Source organism: Eublepharis macularius, chromosome 6, assembly GCF_028583425.1.
Source record: "Eublepharis macularius isolate TG4126 chromosome 6, MPM_Emac_v1.0, whole genome shotgun sequence".
Taxonomy (NCBI): domain Eukaryota; kingdom Metazoa; phylum Chordata; class Lepidosauria; order Squamata; family Eublepharidae; genus Eublepharis; species Eublepharis macularius.
In genome coordinates this window covers 141985814-141999475 of record NC_072795.1, presented here as the reverse complement: position 1 = coordinate 141999475, position 13662 = coordinate 141985814, and the positions used below count along the sequence as shown (strand labels likewise).

The following is a 13662-nucleotide window of genomic DNA, read 5'->3' as shown; positions in this document are numbered from 1 at the left end:
TTATAAAACACGGCACTGTACCCATAATATTTTGGGTGCCTGTGGACTTTTCCTACCCTGAGCGCACGTGTCTTTGTGCTGAGGGCACCAGCGAGGCACGTTATTTGTGCCAACCTACATACAACAGCAATACTTGAATACTGGATCAGTTTTCTGTCGCAAAAACAAATGAGACTTTTTAAAACCTGGTTAGCTGGGATGAAAAAAAAGGGGGTTTGAGGAGTTATTTTATGCTATTCTGTTTAAAGAAAAAAAACTAAGAGGTTGTAATCTGGGTACAGAATTGCCTGCCCATTAGTAAACAAGTCTTCAAAGCTCAGCCACCTCTCTGTACTTTCCGCCAAGAAAAGAAATCCTGGCTGACATTTTCCCCAAGTTTTTGCTTACGGGTTTAAATACACTTGCGTGCCTTTGCTGAAACTGCCAACTCCATGGTGGCTTGCCCCCACTGCCTACGACTCTGGGGACCTGAACCCCAGCCCCCACATCCAGCATCTGGGGCACCCATCCACACACAGACCACTTGAGAAACGTAATTTAAAATGGGATCATTTACACCAAGATCAGGGTGCCCCAAAATGGTCACGGGGTACCACGGTGCTCATTGGTTCCTCCCCTGGTGCCCATCAAGCTTCTCAGAAAGTGGGCAGGGCTGCTGTAAGGCAAGACTTGTTATTATCCACCCTTATTCAAATTAAAGTGCTTTCCTCAGCTACAATATTAGCCACCACTGGAGGATCAGAATTGGTAAGCACCCAGGCTTGTGGTCCCACCCCCACCCCCCTTTTCCAGGATTTTCTTGATTTTACCCTGCCCTCTCCCACCCCCTCAGGCTTTCCATTTTCTTTTATTCCCTTTCTGCTTTTTTTTTGCAAAGTTAGGAGGGAGTTAATGCATTTGTTTCTGACTCCTGTGGCAGCCATTTGGGGAGGTATTCCCAACCCTCTCTTAAAATTGGAGACGCTAGACGCAAAAGGTTTGGAAACTTTAGATTTTTAGCAAGTTGCTCTTCCTTAATTTCTCCGTGTCATCAAGGGTCAGAGCAAAGATTACTACTTTCTCAATACTACCATGCTACCATGCAGAAATGCTTGCAAAAACAACCAACATTAACACACCCGTTAAAAGCAGAGCTCTGTGAAGTTTAGACTTACTGTATAATTCCTAGGATTGATCTTAACACCAGCCTTTGCACCGCCAAATGGCACATCTGAAAGCAGAATTTTCATCTTGAGTTTCAGAAAGTTGACAAAAGTGCTAAGTTGCAAAACGACAAATGATCCTAAACACAGAGGTAGCGCCTGCACGCTCACACTTCATACAGATGTGGTTCTGTGCCCACCTTTGAGGGAGTACGTGAGGGAAGGGGCCAACGCACTTGACAGTGACCTGGCAGTGCAGAAGAGTGGCACGTTCGCAACTGCCCCCCCTCCTCTATGCACACTTGCTTGCCCTGCACGTACCCCTTGTGTTCATGGCTGCCGAATACAAACCGTGGCTTGATTCAGCTCTAAAAAAACTGTCCCGTTTAAAATGTGCTAGGACTTATTTTGATTCTGCTTAAAGTTTCAGAAACGCCAGTGATTTCTACTCCTTTTGCCTTCCTCGAGTAAGGAAGTTTAAGCACCAGGAAGTGCTACTTCCATCATTTAAAACCAATACTTACTTCCCTTTCCAAAACTCGTGAATAAAGAACTTTTTGTTCCCAAGAACCCTCTCCCCCTCAGCACAACTGAACGATTCACTGCTAAACATCTATTTGTTTTCACCTTAAGCAGAGCTTTGATTCACTGAATATATCAATTGAAGCATAAGAATTTTAATACTTTGTCTATGGTAAATTTAGTTCCACACTATGGGAAAAGTAATCTTTTGAAGATTAACAAGTTTAGTTTCGGATTCCATTATCAGCACGGGTAACTTTATAAGTATTACTTACCAACCACCGCACATTTATAGGTCATTAAAGAAGCTAAGGCCTTCACTTCATCCACACTCACATCTGTGCTGTAGCGAATGCCTGTTAAGAGAAAAAGATGAAAATGCACTCATGATGCAGAGGCCATCTAGTAGCAGAATTAAGCCTCAGGGCCTTAGGACAAGTGAATTGTTTGAGTCGGACACGTGGCAAAGCATCTGTCTTTTGAATCCTGCCCCATGCAACTGCTTTTTCAAGCTGCGTTGGGAGACAAGAGGACCCAGATCGGTATGCGCCGCAGTTATCTTATGACTAAATTCAAAAACCTTTCCTTGATTATTCACAATTAGTAAGTACGGCAAGCAATTTACAGACATAATAGTTCTAAGTACTTGTGTCAGCAAGCATACCCATAATGCCAAAACTCTGGGATTTGTTCTGCAATGTTACACAGGCATAACGTTTGATAAACCTAATGTGGAGCACCTATGTACTAGTGCGTGAAGACTCAGGACTGGGATATTAGTGGTTGGTTTGGAAACAGTTCTATTATCTCACTTGATGCCGCATCATCAGCAACCGCAACATAACACAAACCATTTCACATGACTGTAGAAGGCTGCCTTGGTGCAACTATTAAAAAATACCAAGCATGTAGAAAGCTTCATACCCTTGTAATCTGAACATTAAAAAGCACCAACATATTGATGTGGAAAGCAATGGTACAGATGGGTGCTTGCACTAGTTTGCTACATTCATATTGTGGCTTTCATTGCACATAATACAGGAGTCTAGACACACACGTACCCTTCACTTCTTGAATTCAGAGATTTAGCATGCCCACCTATCTTCTCTTGTCTTTTCTGAAACAAGCGATATGAAACCCTCTCCCTGTTAACACCCAGATGGTACCAAAAAGGAGAAAAAACTGGCACTTTCATCAAGATAAACTACGAAACCTCAGTCCTATTCTTGAAAGCCTTTCCAAAGCATTCATGCTTACAAAATATATTCTTCTATACAAGGTTCAAGTTCTGAGCAACAACTGTTCCCAGTTATCCCATCTGGATGTTCCAAGGAAAAAAACTGTTCACATGATTTCTTTATCAGTTTCCCATCTTATCATGACACAGTAGTTCAATTCAGAGCTAACACCAGGATATTTTTCTCACATGAAACTCAAGTGCATTACAGAGTTTCCGTAAGAGATTTTCTTAAATGCACATCACTATAAAACAGTATTATCCTGAAGTAAGGTATCCAGTCAGCTAGATGTTACTGCTACCCCTTTTTAGAATGTATTCCCTAGAGTTAAAAGTATTTTGGCAATTCATGTGTCAGAATAGCAGTGTTTCAGCTCATATCCTCTTTCATTTCTCCAGTCAAGCTAGCAACTGCCTGTGATGAAAGGTTAAAGGCTTTTGGATTGTCATACACTGGAGCACACAAAAATATATTCTAGCTGGAGCCAACATTTCAGCCTTAGGGAAGCCTGCTTAATTCAAAGTACGCCTGCTCTAAGCTAACTTGCTTAGCAGCTTGGCACAGGCAGCTTTTATGATACTCCTTTGCACTGGAAATGCCTTTACACAACTCAAAAAGCAAAAGCAGCCACTCGGTACTGAGTACCCAAGCTAAGTGTATGTGCATAACACAAGACCAATACATTCCACTTAGAGACGGGCACAACCTGAAATCTGAAGCAAAGTTCGGGACAAACCGGGTTGGTTTGTGAACCGTCGGTTTGTCAGAGCCCATTTCTGTCGAACCGCCACAAAATTTAGGCTGGTTTGTTTTTTGGTTCATCGCTGCAGACAGCCTGGTGCCGATCAATCGGGTTCCTAGGCAACCGGGGATGGACTTCCTGCAGACCTTCTGCTGGCGCGGAAGTGATGATTTGCTGACCTGGATGTGATGTTTTCACGAACCAACTGAACCGGTTTGCGAATGGGGGCAGGTTTGTGAAATGCAACGAACCGCATCTCTAATTCCACTTAGGAACAGAGATTAATCTGAATCTGAATCTATTGAATAAAGAATCTTCTCTCACCTCTGAAACAGAACCAAGTTAGAAAGCTTTAGTTTAAGCTTTCAGGTAACACGTCTCCTGTCTTCTCAATTTGTTTAAACAAAGAAATAAGAACTAACAAAACAGAAAAATTAATTCTGCGAGCCCTACGGTATGAGCTGTTCCTTAATCAGCACTCCTTGCCTATACCAAACTGTGATATCATTCAAGGATCTTTTAAAAGAAGTCAAGAACGATACTGGACTTAGTGTAAGACCCTCGCACTTGCTCAAGTAGTTCTTAAGATTCCAATCAAGGACTTGAAAAATGTTTCGAGGTTTTTTTAAAGCATTAGCAAAAAACATTTAGCCATAGTCCCTTACAGAGTTGGGGAAAAAGTTTTCCAGTTTCTTAGGTCCTCAAACCAGGGATATTTTTAGCCTGCTGGAGCCTGTACAAAACTTTTCTTTTAAAAGTCAGACTACTTCGGGAACTGTAGTCTGAGGAGGAATCATTTCAACAGCTTTCAAGTGTGCGTGTTTAACTTGTTGCTGGATGCCCATGATGTATGCCACTTTGAATTTGAGGAGATAATACTTTTAAATAACTAATCTCTGAACCATCTGCAAAGAAGCTGTATTATGGAACAGGGAAGTGAACCCCCACCCCAATTTCCTAAGGGCTTTTTCCAAATCTAAAGTGGAGAAGTTTTGGAAACTGCAAAAAAAAATTCCCATGAAGTATTTTCTCTTTTGGAATGAGAGAAATACTTCTGAAGTCAAGGGCTGCTGCTTCTACATGGAAACCTATTACTTGTTTAGCTCTGAACAATTTTGCCTTTTCCATCATAAACCTGGCTTTTCTGGTTCTGTCTTCATTGCAGAATTTCCCCTTAAGCACACTTTTGACTGGGGTACCTGAAGAGCTTTAGATCCACTCTTCTTTCTTTATGCATGAAGGACATCACACTCAAGAGTTTGAGTAAAAAGAAAACAGCTGTGAAACACTTGCTATGTACTCGGTCTCTCTCTACTAGACAATGACTTCGGTATTAATACAGATCTGTATTACTGTGGAGTAATGTGCAGATAATCACCTACCCAGCAACTCCAGTTTGCTATAATCTTGCTCATTTTCTTACAGCAACATGGAAAGCTACAAAACTGTACTTGACTACGTAATAATCTACTGCGTCAACTCTTCTGTTGCGAGCTTTTGTTCTTACATAACCTTTAAACAGGCATAGGCATATGCAGAGCTTTTTTTCCAAGAAAAGAGGTGGTGGAACTCAGTGGGTTGCCCTTGGAGAAAATGGTCACATGGCTGGTGGCCCCGCCCCCTGATCTCCAGACAGAGGGGAGTTTAGATTGCCCTCCGCGCCGCTGAGCAATACGGAGGGCAATCTCAACTCCCCTCTGTCTGGAGATCAGGGGGCGGGGCCACCAGCCATGTGACCATTTTCAAGAGGTTCCGGAACTCTGTTCCCCCGCGTTCCCCCTGGAAAAAAAGCCCTGGGCACATGAAACAATGTAAAAGCAAGTTCACAATAGGTGATGGTTTCTCATCTCACTGACTCCAGTGTTATGTGGTAGCTCTAAAAACTTGGATCATCCTTGGACAAAAAGCAAGTTAACTGTGGCTAGGAATCAACTAGGCTGGCCCAACACTGCCTCAGATTCTCTCCTTTAAGGACAACACACTGCCATTAATTATTGCAGTAAGGACCTTGCCATTTCCAATTGATACTCTGGAAACGGTGGGCAACTGGGAAGTCTATTAGCCCCTGGTATATCCAGTTAAAAGATCACAGGCAGCAAGTGTTGGGCAAAGAGAGCCCTACAAAACCACTGAGTTGGAACGGGCAAAACTAGACACTCTTGACTTGGTCTATGGCAGCTTCATATGACAATGGCTATAACCATGATCCAACATAAAGAATAGATGGATCTCTAGGCGTTATAGCTTCATACCATATGAAATGCTCTTTTTGAAATGCCTAAAGAGATACAGATTAAAAAAACCATCAGAATCAGTTGAGATCAGAAAGGAAGTGCACTGTGTAGGTTTGGCAATGCAATTAGGTGGGATTTACAAATGTATAAATACAGCAAGAAATGCCCCTCGTGTTGATTAGGCTAATATCCCCACAACATTCAAGTAGTTATATGGAAGATACAAAGCAAGGTTTGCGTTTCTTAAAACCAAAAACAGTACTGTTACGACTCTTTTTAGAATTCCTATACAAACTTCAGATGCTTTTTATTATAAAAGCCTTTCATTACAGAATGACTCACAGCCATGCCAAATACTTTCCGCTAGAACAGGCAAAGAATCTTGTTTACTCAGACTTTTCACTGCCACACCCAAAAATGTAAGTTAACTTATTACTGTTATAGATCCCAGCTCTGAACACAGCTGTATATTCTGTATCTGTCCAAGCCCTCTTGGAACACAGACATACCCATATGGTAGTCTCTCTGCCATCAAAAGGTAATTTTGTTTGTTCATTTAAACAGACTGGTTCTTCACCCCTTAAACACAGGTCTGCATGCACGTGTGAGGAAGACCAAAATCCCCCCCCCCCCGCTTTCTCATGCCAACATGGTGTCGCAAGCTTAAAGTAGCAGCTAATGGGAGAGCCAACCCAGAAAGTCTCTCAGAGCTAAAGTACAAATGGTAACAGGGCTGTTCTATACATACAGAAAACGATTGGGGAAACTCTACAATGTATTGTCAAAGGCTTTCACGGCCGGAGAACGATGGCAATACAGCCCGGAGAACTCTACAATGTGTAGGTTTGGCAAGCAGGAAACAAAAGCTGGCTTCTTTGAAAACTGGATTTTAAGAACTCCCCAGAAGCAGAGCGACTTCTTGCACACTATTCAAGAACTAGGCTGTCCATCTGAAATTCCCAAAGGTGGTTCTGACCAATAAACTATGAACCTTGGGATCCTGGGACGCTTTCCGTACGCCCTGCAGAGTGCAGTGGGGAAGGAAGGGATGGGTGCCGGGCCAGGGGCAATTTCCCACTGACTCTCCACTGGGCTGAGCAGTCCTTGTGGCAGGTGACTTGCCGGCAACATTTCTATGCCAATTCCGTCCCCTTCCCATCTAGGATGTCGAAATGATGTGCTCATGTCTATGTAATGGAGTTTGTGGCTTGACTGAAAACTCAAAAGGACCGGCTAAATTCTTCCGCAACAAGTACATGTGGTAATAATTCAAGACACCCAGCTGTGGTGGCCTCCTGCTGCAAACACAGTCTTGTAGCACCGTAAAGACTAGTATCTCGTTCATTTTTAAGGTATGCAAAACGCAAGCTATGAGAATTCCTCTCTGAAAAGGGAACTCTCTAAAAAGGGAAGAGTCAGTTAAAAGCCCGAAGAAGTCAGCTCAATTAAAATGAGTCATTTGATAGTCATTCAGTATACAAATGGTGGTAAGTGACAATGATGCAAACAAAACAAGTTTTCTAGTTACCACAGCAACACGACAAACCAGCCCATCTACTAATACCACCAAACCACGAAAGCGGGGGGGGGGGGGGAATGCAATGCATTACAATCTGAGCAAGGACAAAAGAAAACTTATTTCCCCTTTAAAAACTTGCTCAAAGTTTGGTATTTTTTCTCCAATTTTTTTAACTAACCAAGGGAAAAAAAAACCTCCACAACATTTTGGAGATCAGCTCTGGGAGTATCCAAAAGGCACCTGATATTATCTACCCACCAATTCAAATCAACAGCCAAGACCTCCAATAAGTGATCCAGAAGTGGAAAATAATTTTAAAAATATCAAAGGCATAACATATTGTAATAAAGGAAGTGGGCTGCAAAGGCGGAAGACAAGACAGTAAAAGGAAGGCGACACACACAACCAACATGGCAGCAGACTATGAGCCAGCCCCTTATAGAAGTGGCCTCCTGAGCTCTTCTATTATACCACTACACTACACCTGTTACGTTCCAGGCCCGTTACTCCTCAAACAGGGTATATGAGCATTTGGGAGGAATCTTCTGGGGTTTACAAGAGAATTATAATACAGACAAGACACTGTAAGACCTACAATCTGGTATTTCCATTAGTTTCGGAATACCACTTATCACAAAGAAAAATTCATTATGAGCCACATTACAGGAACAAGACTGATCAGCAGGAATTCAATAGTAACAGATCGCTCCTCTCTTAAGAATGCAAAGCTTCAATTAATTTTTGCATTTCCTACAAACTGGCTGCTTTAGCACATTTGATTTAAAAACAGTTCTCATCTGCACTAATGTGAACACATTGAAATGGCTAGTTTAAATCCTTTATGATAAGCCTTCCTATGCAACCCAGTAAATCGTGCTTTTGAGACCTAGCCTTAACAATGCTTAGCTAATATTATGTTAGACATTACCACTTACTAGAAACTCATCACTAGAGATGGGCACGATCCGCATTACGATCCAAAAAAAAAACCATGATAACGGTGATCGCGACTCAGCAGATCGTGATTGGCCATGGCCAACGATCCAGTGATCGGGGGGGGGGGGGGCTGGATCATCCTCAGATCAGGAAGCCAGACACTCAGGTGCCAGTAATCTATTCCCGGGGCAATGGAGCCAGGGGAATGCCTGAACTGTGTTTCCCCTCCTTCTATCGCCCTAGAAACCTGAATGGAAGCCCAGCTTTCCGTGATCAGCAGGGCTTCCTTCCAACCACGGAGCAGCAAAGCAGTCAACAGTTGGGAGAAGACACCCAGGGGAGGGAGGGGGAAGGGGGTGTTCTGTAGCCATGGGCACTCCAATCTCATCCCTGCAAACCCTGATAGGCAGCTCTGACAGCCAAACACAAACACAGATGCCGCCAGCATCACCCACCGTTCTTTTCTTGCCAGCGCGCTCCTTTTTGGCCTGGCGGGCAGGCACATGGGGGGTGCCACTGGCAAGAGGCCAGACCCCCTGCCCCCTGAGGGGAGGCGGCTCGTCGCTGTCTCCCCGTGCCCGCTGTGCCCGGTGGCCGCCGCCAACACTCACCTTCCCACATAGCTAGGAATAGCAGTGTGCCCTACTTTGGCCTCCACGATCCACAGATCGGGAATGGGAGATGATCGGTGTGGATCGTTTAGTTGGGATCGTCACTGGCGCCAATCCACGATCAGCTGGATCGGCAATTTTTTTTTGGATTGTGCCCATCTCTACTTATCACCAGATATTTTTGTAAAGAAATGTTATATGAAAAAGGCCAACACCATCACGAGACTGTGCGACAAAGGATGAGGTCTACCACTCAGCAATGCTGCCCTTTCCCATAAGAGTTATAAGCTGCATATCAGCACATGCAGCCACCTGAAACTAAGCAGAGAGAATTGGTCCATTTATTCCAGCACTATCTATTCTGAGTTGCAGCGAGCTCCCCAAGTTTGAGACGCATTAAGCCGTACAGTTCTCCCTGTACCTCGTCCTATTTGAATATCTGAAAGACAACTGCCTTGGAGATGACTAAAAATATATCAATAGCAGGTAGAAAGGAAATTCTCCAGAGTGGTGGTGGTGGTGTTATCTACATATGACAGAGTGGCTATTGTGGGATGTTGTCTCTACGATTAGAGTAAATCTAATACAGATTAGAAAAGACAAACAGGACAATTTGATTATTGAAATAAGCAATACTTCTTAACATAGGTTAAGAAGGTTCCCACCATTTTAGATATGGTGACCCACATTTTCAAATCTACTTGCTACAGTGACCCACCCAGGTTTGGCCCAAAGTTTTCTGGTGACCTAGGCAAAGTGTGACCTTGGCTCTAACCTAGTTCAGCCTTTGATTTTCTACAGCGGCCAACAAGATGCAAGCGGCATCCCAAACTGCACAGCCTTTGCATGGGGGGGGGGGCACACACCAGCCTTTAACCACCCTCTGCTCTATTACTCCTGCTAATCCTCTTTAGGATTCTAAGAAACTCACTTTAGTAACCATTAGGACATGTTCTACTTGATTATTTATCAATCAACATGCATAAGCAGTGAAGAAAAAAAGCAGCTAGTGTTATGACCTGGACAATACTGTTTCCAGGGTAATGTCTTAGTTTCCGAAATACAGATCAAGGCCTTGCCTCAAATTAAACACTGAAGTGGGTTCTTATAGGAGCCACTTCACACATGATTTTCCTTCAGAAATATTATTCTACTCGGGAAAATGTGTATTATACCTTTAAAGTTGCTAGTAGCGTGATGGCTTCTCCCCCTCATTATTGTCATAGAGGGCAGGGGAAGCAAGAATGTGAAGAGGTGGTATAGAGGAAGAGGAGAGAAAGAGCAACGCAAAGGGCAGGGGCAGCCATTAGGGAGGTCTGGGCTACAACCCACTTTGCTTTGCTTTGCCACAGTAGAATGAAGATACAAGATACAGTGCAACCACGTATTTGGTTAAAACCACGTTTTCATCTCTGCAGGCTGATGCAGCCATCAATTATCAACTGAATTTTAACCAAGTTTATTCTTCACAACAGATAAATCCCATGTTTTTTCAACAGTATAGCACCAATTCAAGCTACAGGTATAAGAACTGAAACAAATGATACTTTAGGCTAACAAAAGTACGGTAAGTTTCCAACAAATTCGGCTGTACACGGCTAACTCCCATTTCCTGTACCCTATTTGGAAACATTTCGTTCCCCTGGCAGCTGTTCAAACTTATGATGAACAAGAGCAGCTGAGGTTTCCTGTCAAGCTCCGCTTCCAGGCAGGCACAGTCAGATATGAGGGGGTTCCTCCAGAATCAGTAAACTATTGTTTTCACACATTTCAAGTAATATGTTAGACTGGATTCATCCACTCCTTAAACTGCAGAAGACCTTGCCATTCCTGTTCTTCACTTTATGATCATTTAATTCTCTTTTCTACTAAGAGACTAATGCCTATAAACTGCAAGCACTAAATGTTAACTTGTAGGCTGAAAACTAACGGGGAGAAAACATTACATTATTTACTAAGATAATGGATATGTCATAGCCAAAAACTATCACTTGGGAAGGAATATATTCATGTTCACGGTGAATGGGGGAATGTTTTCAGGCTCAAAAACGGAGTTTCACTTCTCAAACGTAAGTTCCACAAACCTAATTTATGAAGGGTGAAAAATCAAAAATCAACACAAGCTAAAGTTTCACCAAAAAGTAGAAAAGGCTTTTAAAGTTTTAATTCCAATTTATCAGAACATATTAAATAAAGCCCTTATTTCATGGTGAGCAAGCATGTCCTCATCTGTGAAAAAAAATCAACTGCCCTGTCCCTGGATTAGCGGTGTGGCCATCCCACTCTTGACAACTGTAAATACCAGCACTTAACATTAACAGCAACATGGATAATAAGAACCACAGCTAAAGTGGTATTTTGTTGTGAGTGTTTCCTCTCAATGTCTGCTCAGAAGGATTTAGGCACACAGACCACTGCCACCACCCTATCAATGACAAGAGCCTAGAAAGGCGGGGTGAAAGACAGAAGGATGTAGAGAAAGGCAGAACATCTAGAGACTGCCCGGAGGAGGGAAAGTGGAAATAGCCCTGGGTCGGGGGTACAGGGAAACACATCCCCCCTCCACAAGGCCTTGTAGGTTCTCCACCACGCACCTGGGCCCAGCTCAGCGGGCACCACACACCTGGGTCGTAGGGGAGAAGCTGCTGGCGGGGGGGGGGAACAAGGGGTGAAGACTGGGGCAGACAAAAGTGGTTGGGAAGGAGAGAACAAAGCAGGACAAGGAAGACATACTGTGTGGAGCAGGGAAGGGAAAGGAGACGTGGCCGAGGAGGGAAAAAATGAGATTCCCCACTCCCAAGTCCTTGCTATTTGTTATACAGTAATTCTGTCAGAAGTCAAAGCAAGTTGAGAAATCAAATAACAATTCAAGAAGCAGGATCAGATCAACAATTTAATGAATGCAAAACCTTAAAAACATCCATCACTTTGACCTTTTGCCTTTAATCTTAGAAGCATTAAACACTCATCCTGGTAAACAGCAGATCTTATCTTTCAGCTTAGTAGCTGTTCCGTCCTAGATTAATGATTTCTTTCAGCTATGCTGGACGCAAGCAGGCAAGGTCAAATTTTATTTACTATGTATGCATTTAGTTAAAGCTTAAAACGTTTACTCTGTTCTGCCCACTCCAGTGGCTCAGGGTGCACTTTAAAAATCAAACATACCAGCTGGGTCCAATTCCACTATTTCACTGATGACATATTAAGTATCAACACCATTCAGTAACAAGTCTTAAATTGAACATCTTCATCACTGTCCTGAAGCACAGAACTGCTATTTGGACACAGCAGTGAAGACACCACAAACCTGCCAAACTGCGCATTACAAGCGCCTGAGGCTGCATGAAGCAGAGCGATCTGAACAGGCTTCGCTCAATGCAACCATGAAGGCTAGGGACACACTGGGGGACCCTGGGTAGAAAAGCAGTAGGGGGATGCGCTACCCAATGAACTTGCCCGAAACTTAACTGGATGTGTGTCTAGAATGCCTCTCTGAATCCCAGCATTAAAACCTACACTGCACAGAGGTAACCTCTGGGACACAAGTAATTTCCCCCCTAGACAATGACAGAGCTAGATGTCTCTAGTTTTCAAGGAATCAACAACAGGTAACTGTTTTTTGCATGTGTGTCGAATCTACAAAATCTAAGCCAGTCTTACTCTGGTGCACTTAATTGTTACCCACTAGTCTACATAACTAGGATGCAACATAGCACTGAAGAGAAGTAGGCAGGTGTTTAATCTTTATTAATAGCAGAAGAATTGATGGGGGAGGGGGGAGAAGAAGAACGTATATCACAATCACCAATGCTCTGACAACTTTTGAGTCAGAAAACATTTAGGCATGGGCTAGTCACTGAAGAAGACTGTGATATGGGGACGGTGGGATCCTGGTGTAAATTTTGGGAACATGCATAAAGCCATCAGAACCCAAGTTCGACTCAAGACCATTTCTCTTTTTATACAAGAGACTTCTTATGCGCATCTGATGAAGAGAACTTGATTCTCGAAAGCTTATGCTACAATAAAATTGGTTAGTCTTAAAGGTGCTACTGGACTCTTTTTGATAGTGCCATACTAAGCCAAGTTACACCAAAGTCCATTGACCTCAACAGAAGCTGCAACCCTGCTTAGGAGGGCAACGTCAGATCCTCAGCGGCTCGGCTGGAAATAAGGGCCACTTCAGTCAGCTGACAGTAATTCAAGAAATGCGACGCAATACCTTTTTATCAGTGTTCCAATGCTGAAAAGCTGCTGTGTCAGGGAGGATACCAGCAGCAAGACACAGGAACTGTTCAATGCCTACACAGAATCAACCGTAAGAAGAAAGCGGCAGCATGCTTATACCGCACCTCTGGCAAGTTTAGCTCCATCAGAATGCCTGATCGCTCCAGAACAGGTCAGTCCCCGTTCTGGAGCTTTGTTATTTCAGACAACACCCTACAAACAATCATGTCAACTAATTTTATTAAAAGACTAGTCAAAGGTAGTTTTGATAACATGTAAATGCTTCGGTAGTTCCCTTCAATGTGTTAGCTTCACTGAACAGCGCTTCTTTTGGTTACTACCGCTACTAGAGAAATATTTAACCAGATACAGGCCATTCCTTAAGTCACTTGGGATCCCAAGCAGCCCTTCTGTTTCTATCAAAGACTGATTCTGCATTCAAAGGCAAAGAACGAAAAAAGTGGCCTGAAGAAACAGAAGGTTATTACCAA

At 43.2% G+C, this 13662-nt stretch overlaps 1 protein-coding gene across 1 annotated transcript in view; it reads right to left on the bottom strand.

Annotated features, from left to right (window-relative positions):
- The window catches only part of GLUD1 (glutamate dehydrogenase 1), a 43139-nt gene that overhangs the window by 26805 nt on the left and 2672 nt on the right, over nt 1-13662 (bottom strand). Inside the window, exons 2-3 of the mRNA XM_054983990.1 lie at nt 1940-2020; nt 1155-1210 (exon numbers count right to left, since the gene is read on the bottom strand). Coding sequence (XP_054839965.1) covers nt 1155-1210; nt 1940-2020 — 137 coding nt within the window. The remainder of the gene's footprint in view (nt 1-1154; nt 1211-1939; nt 2021-13662) is intronic.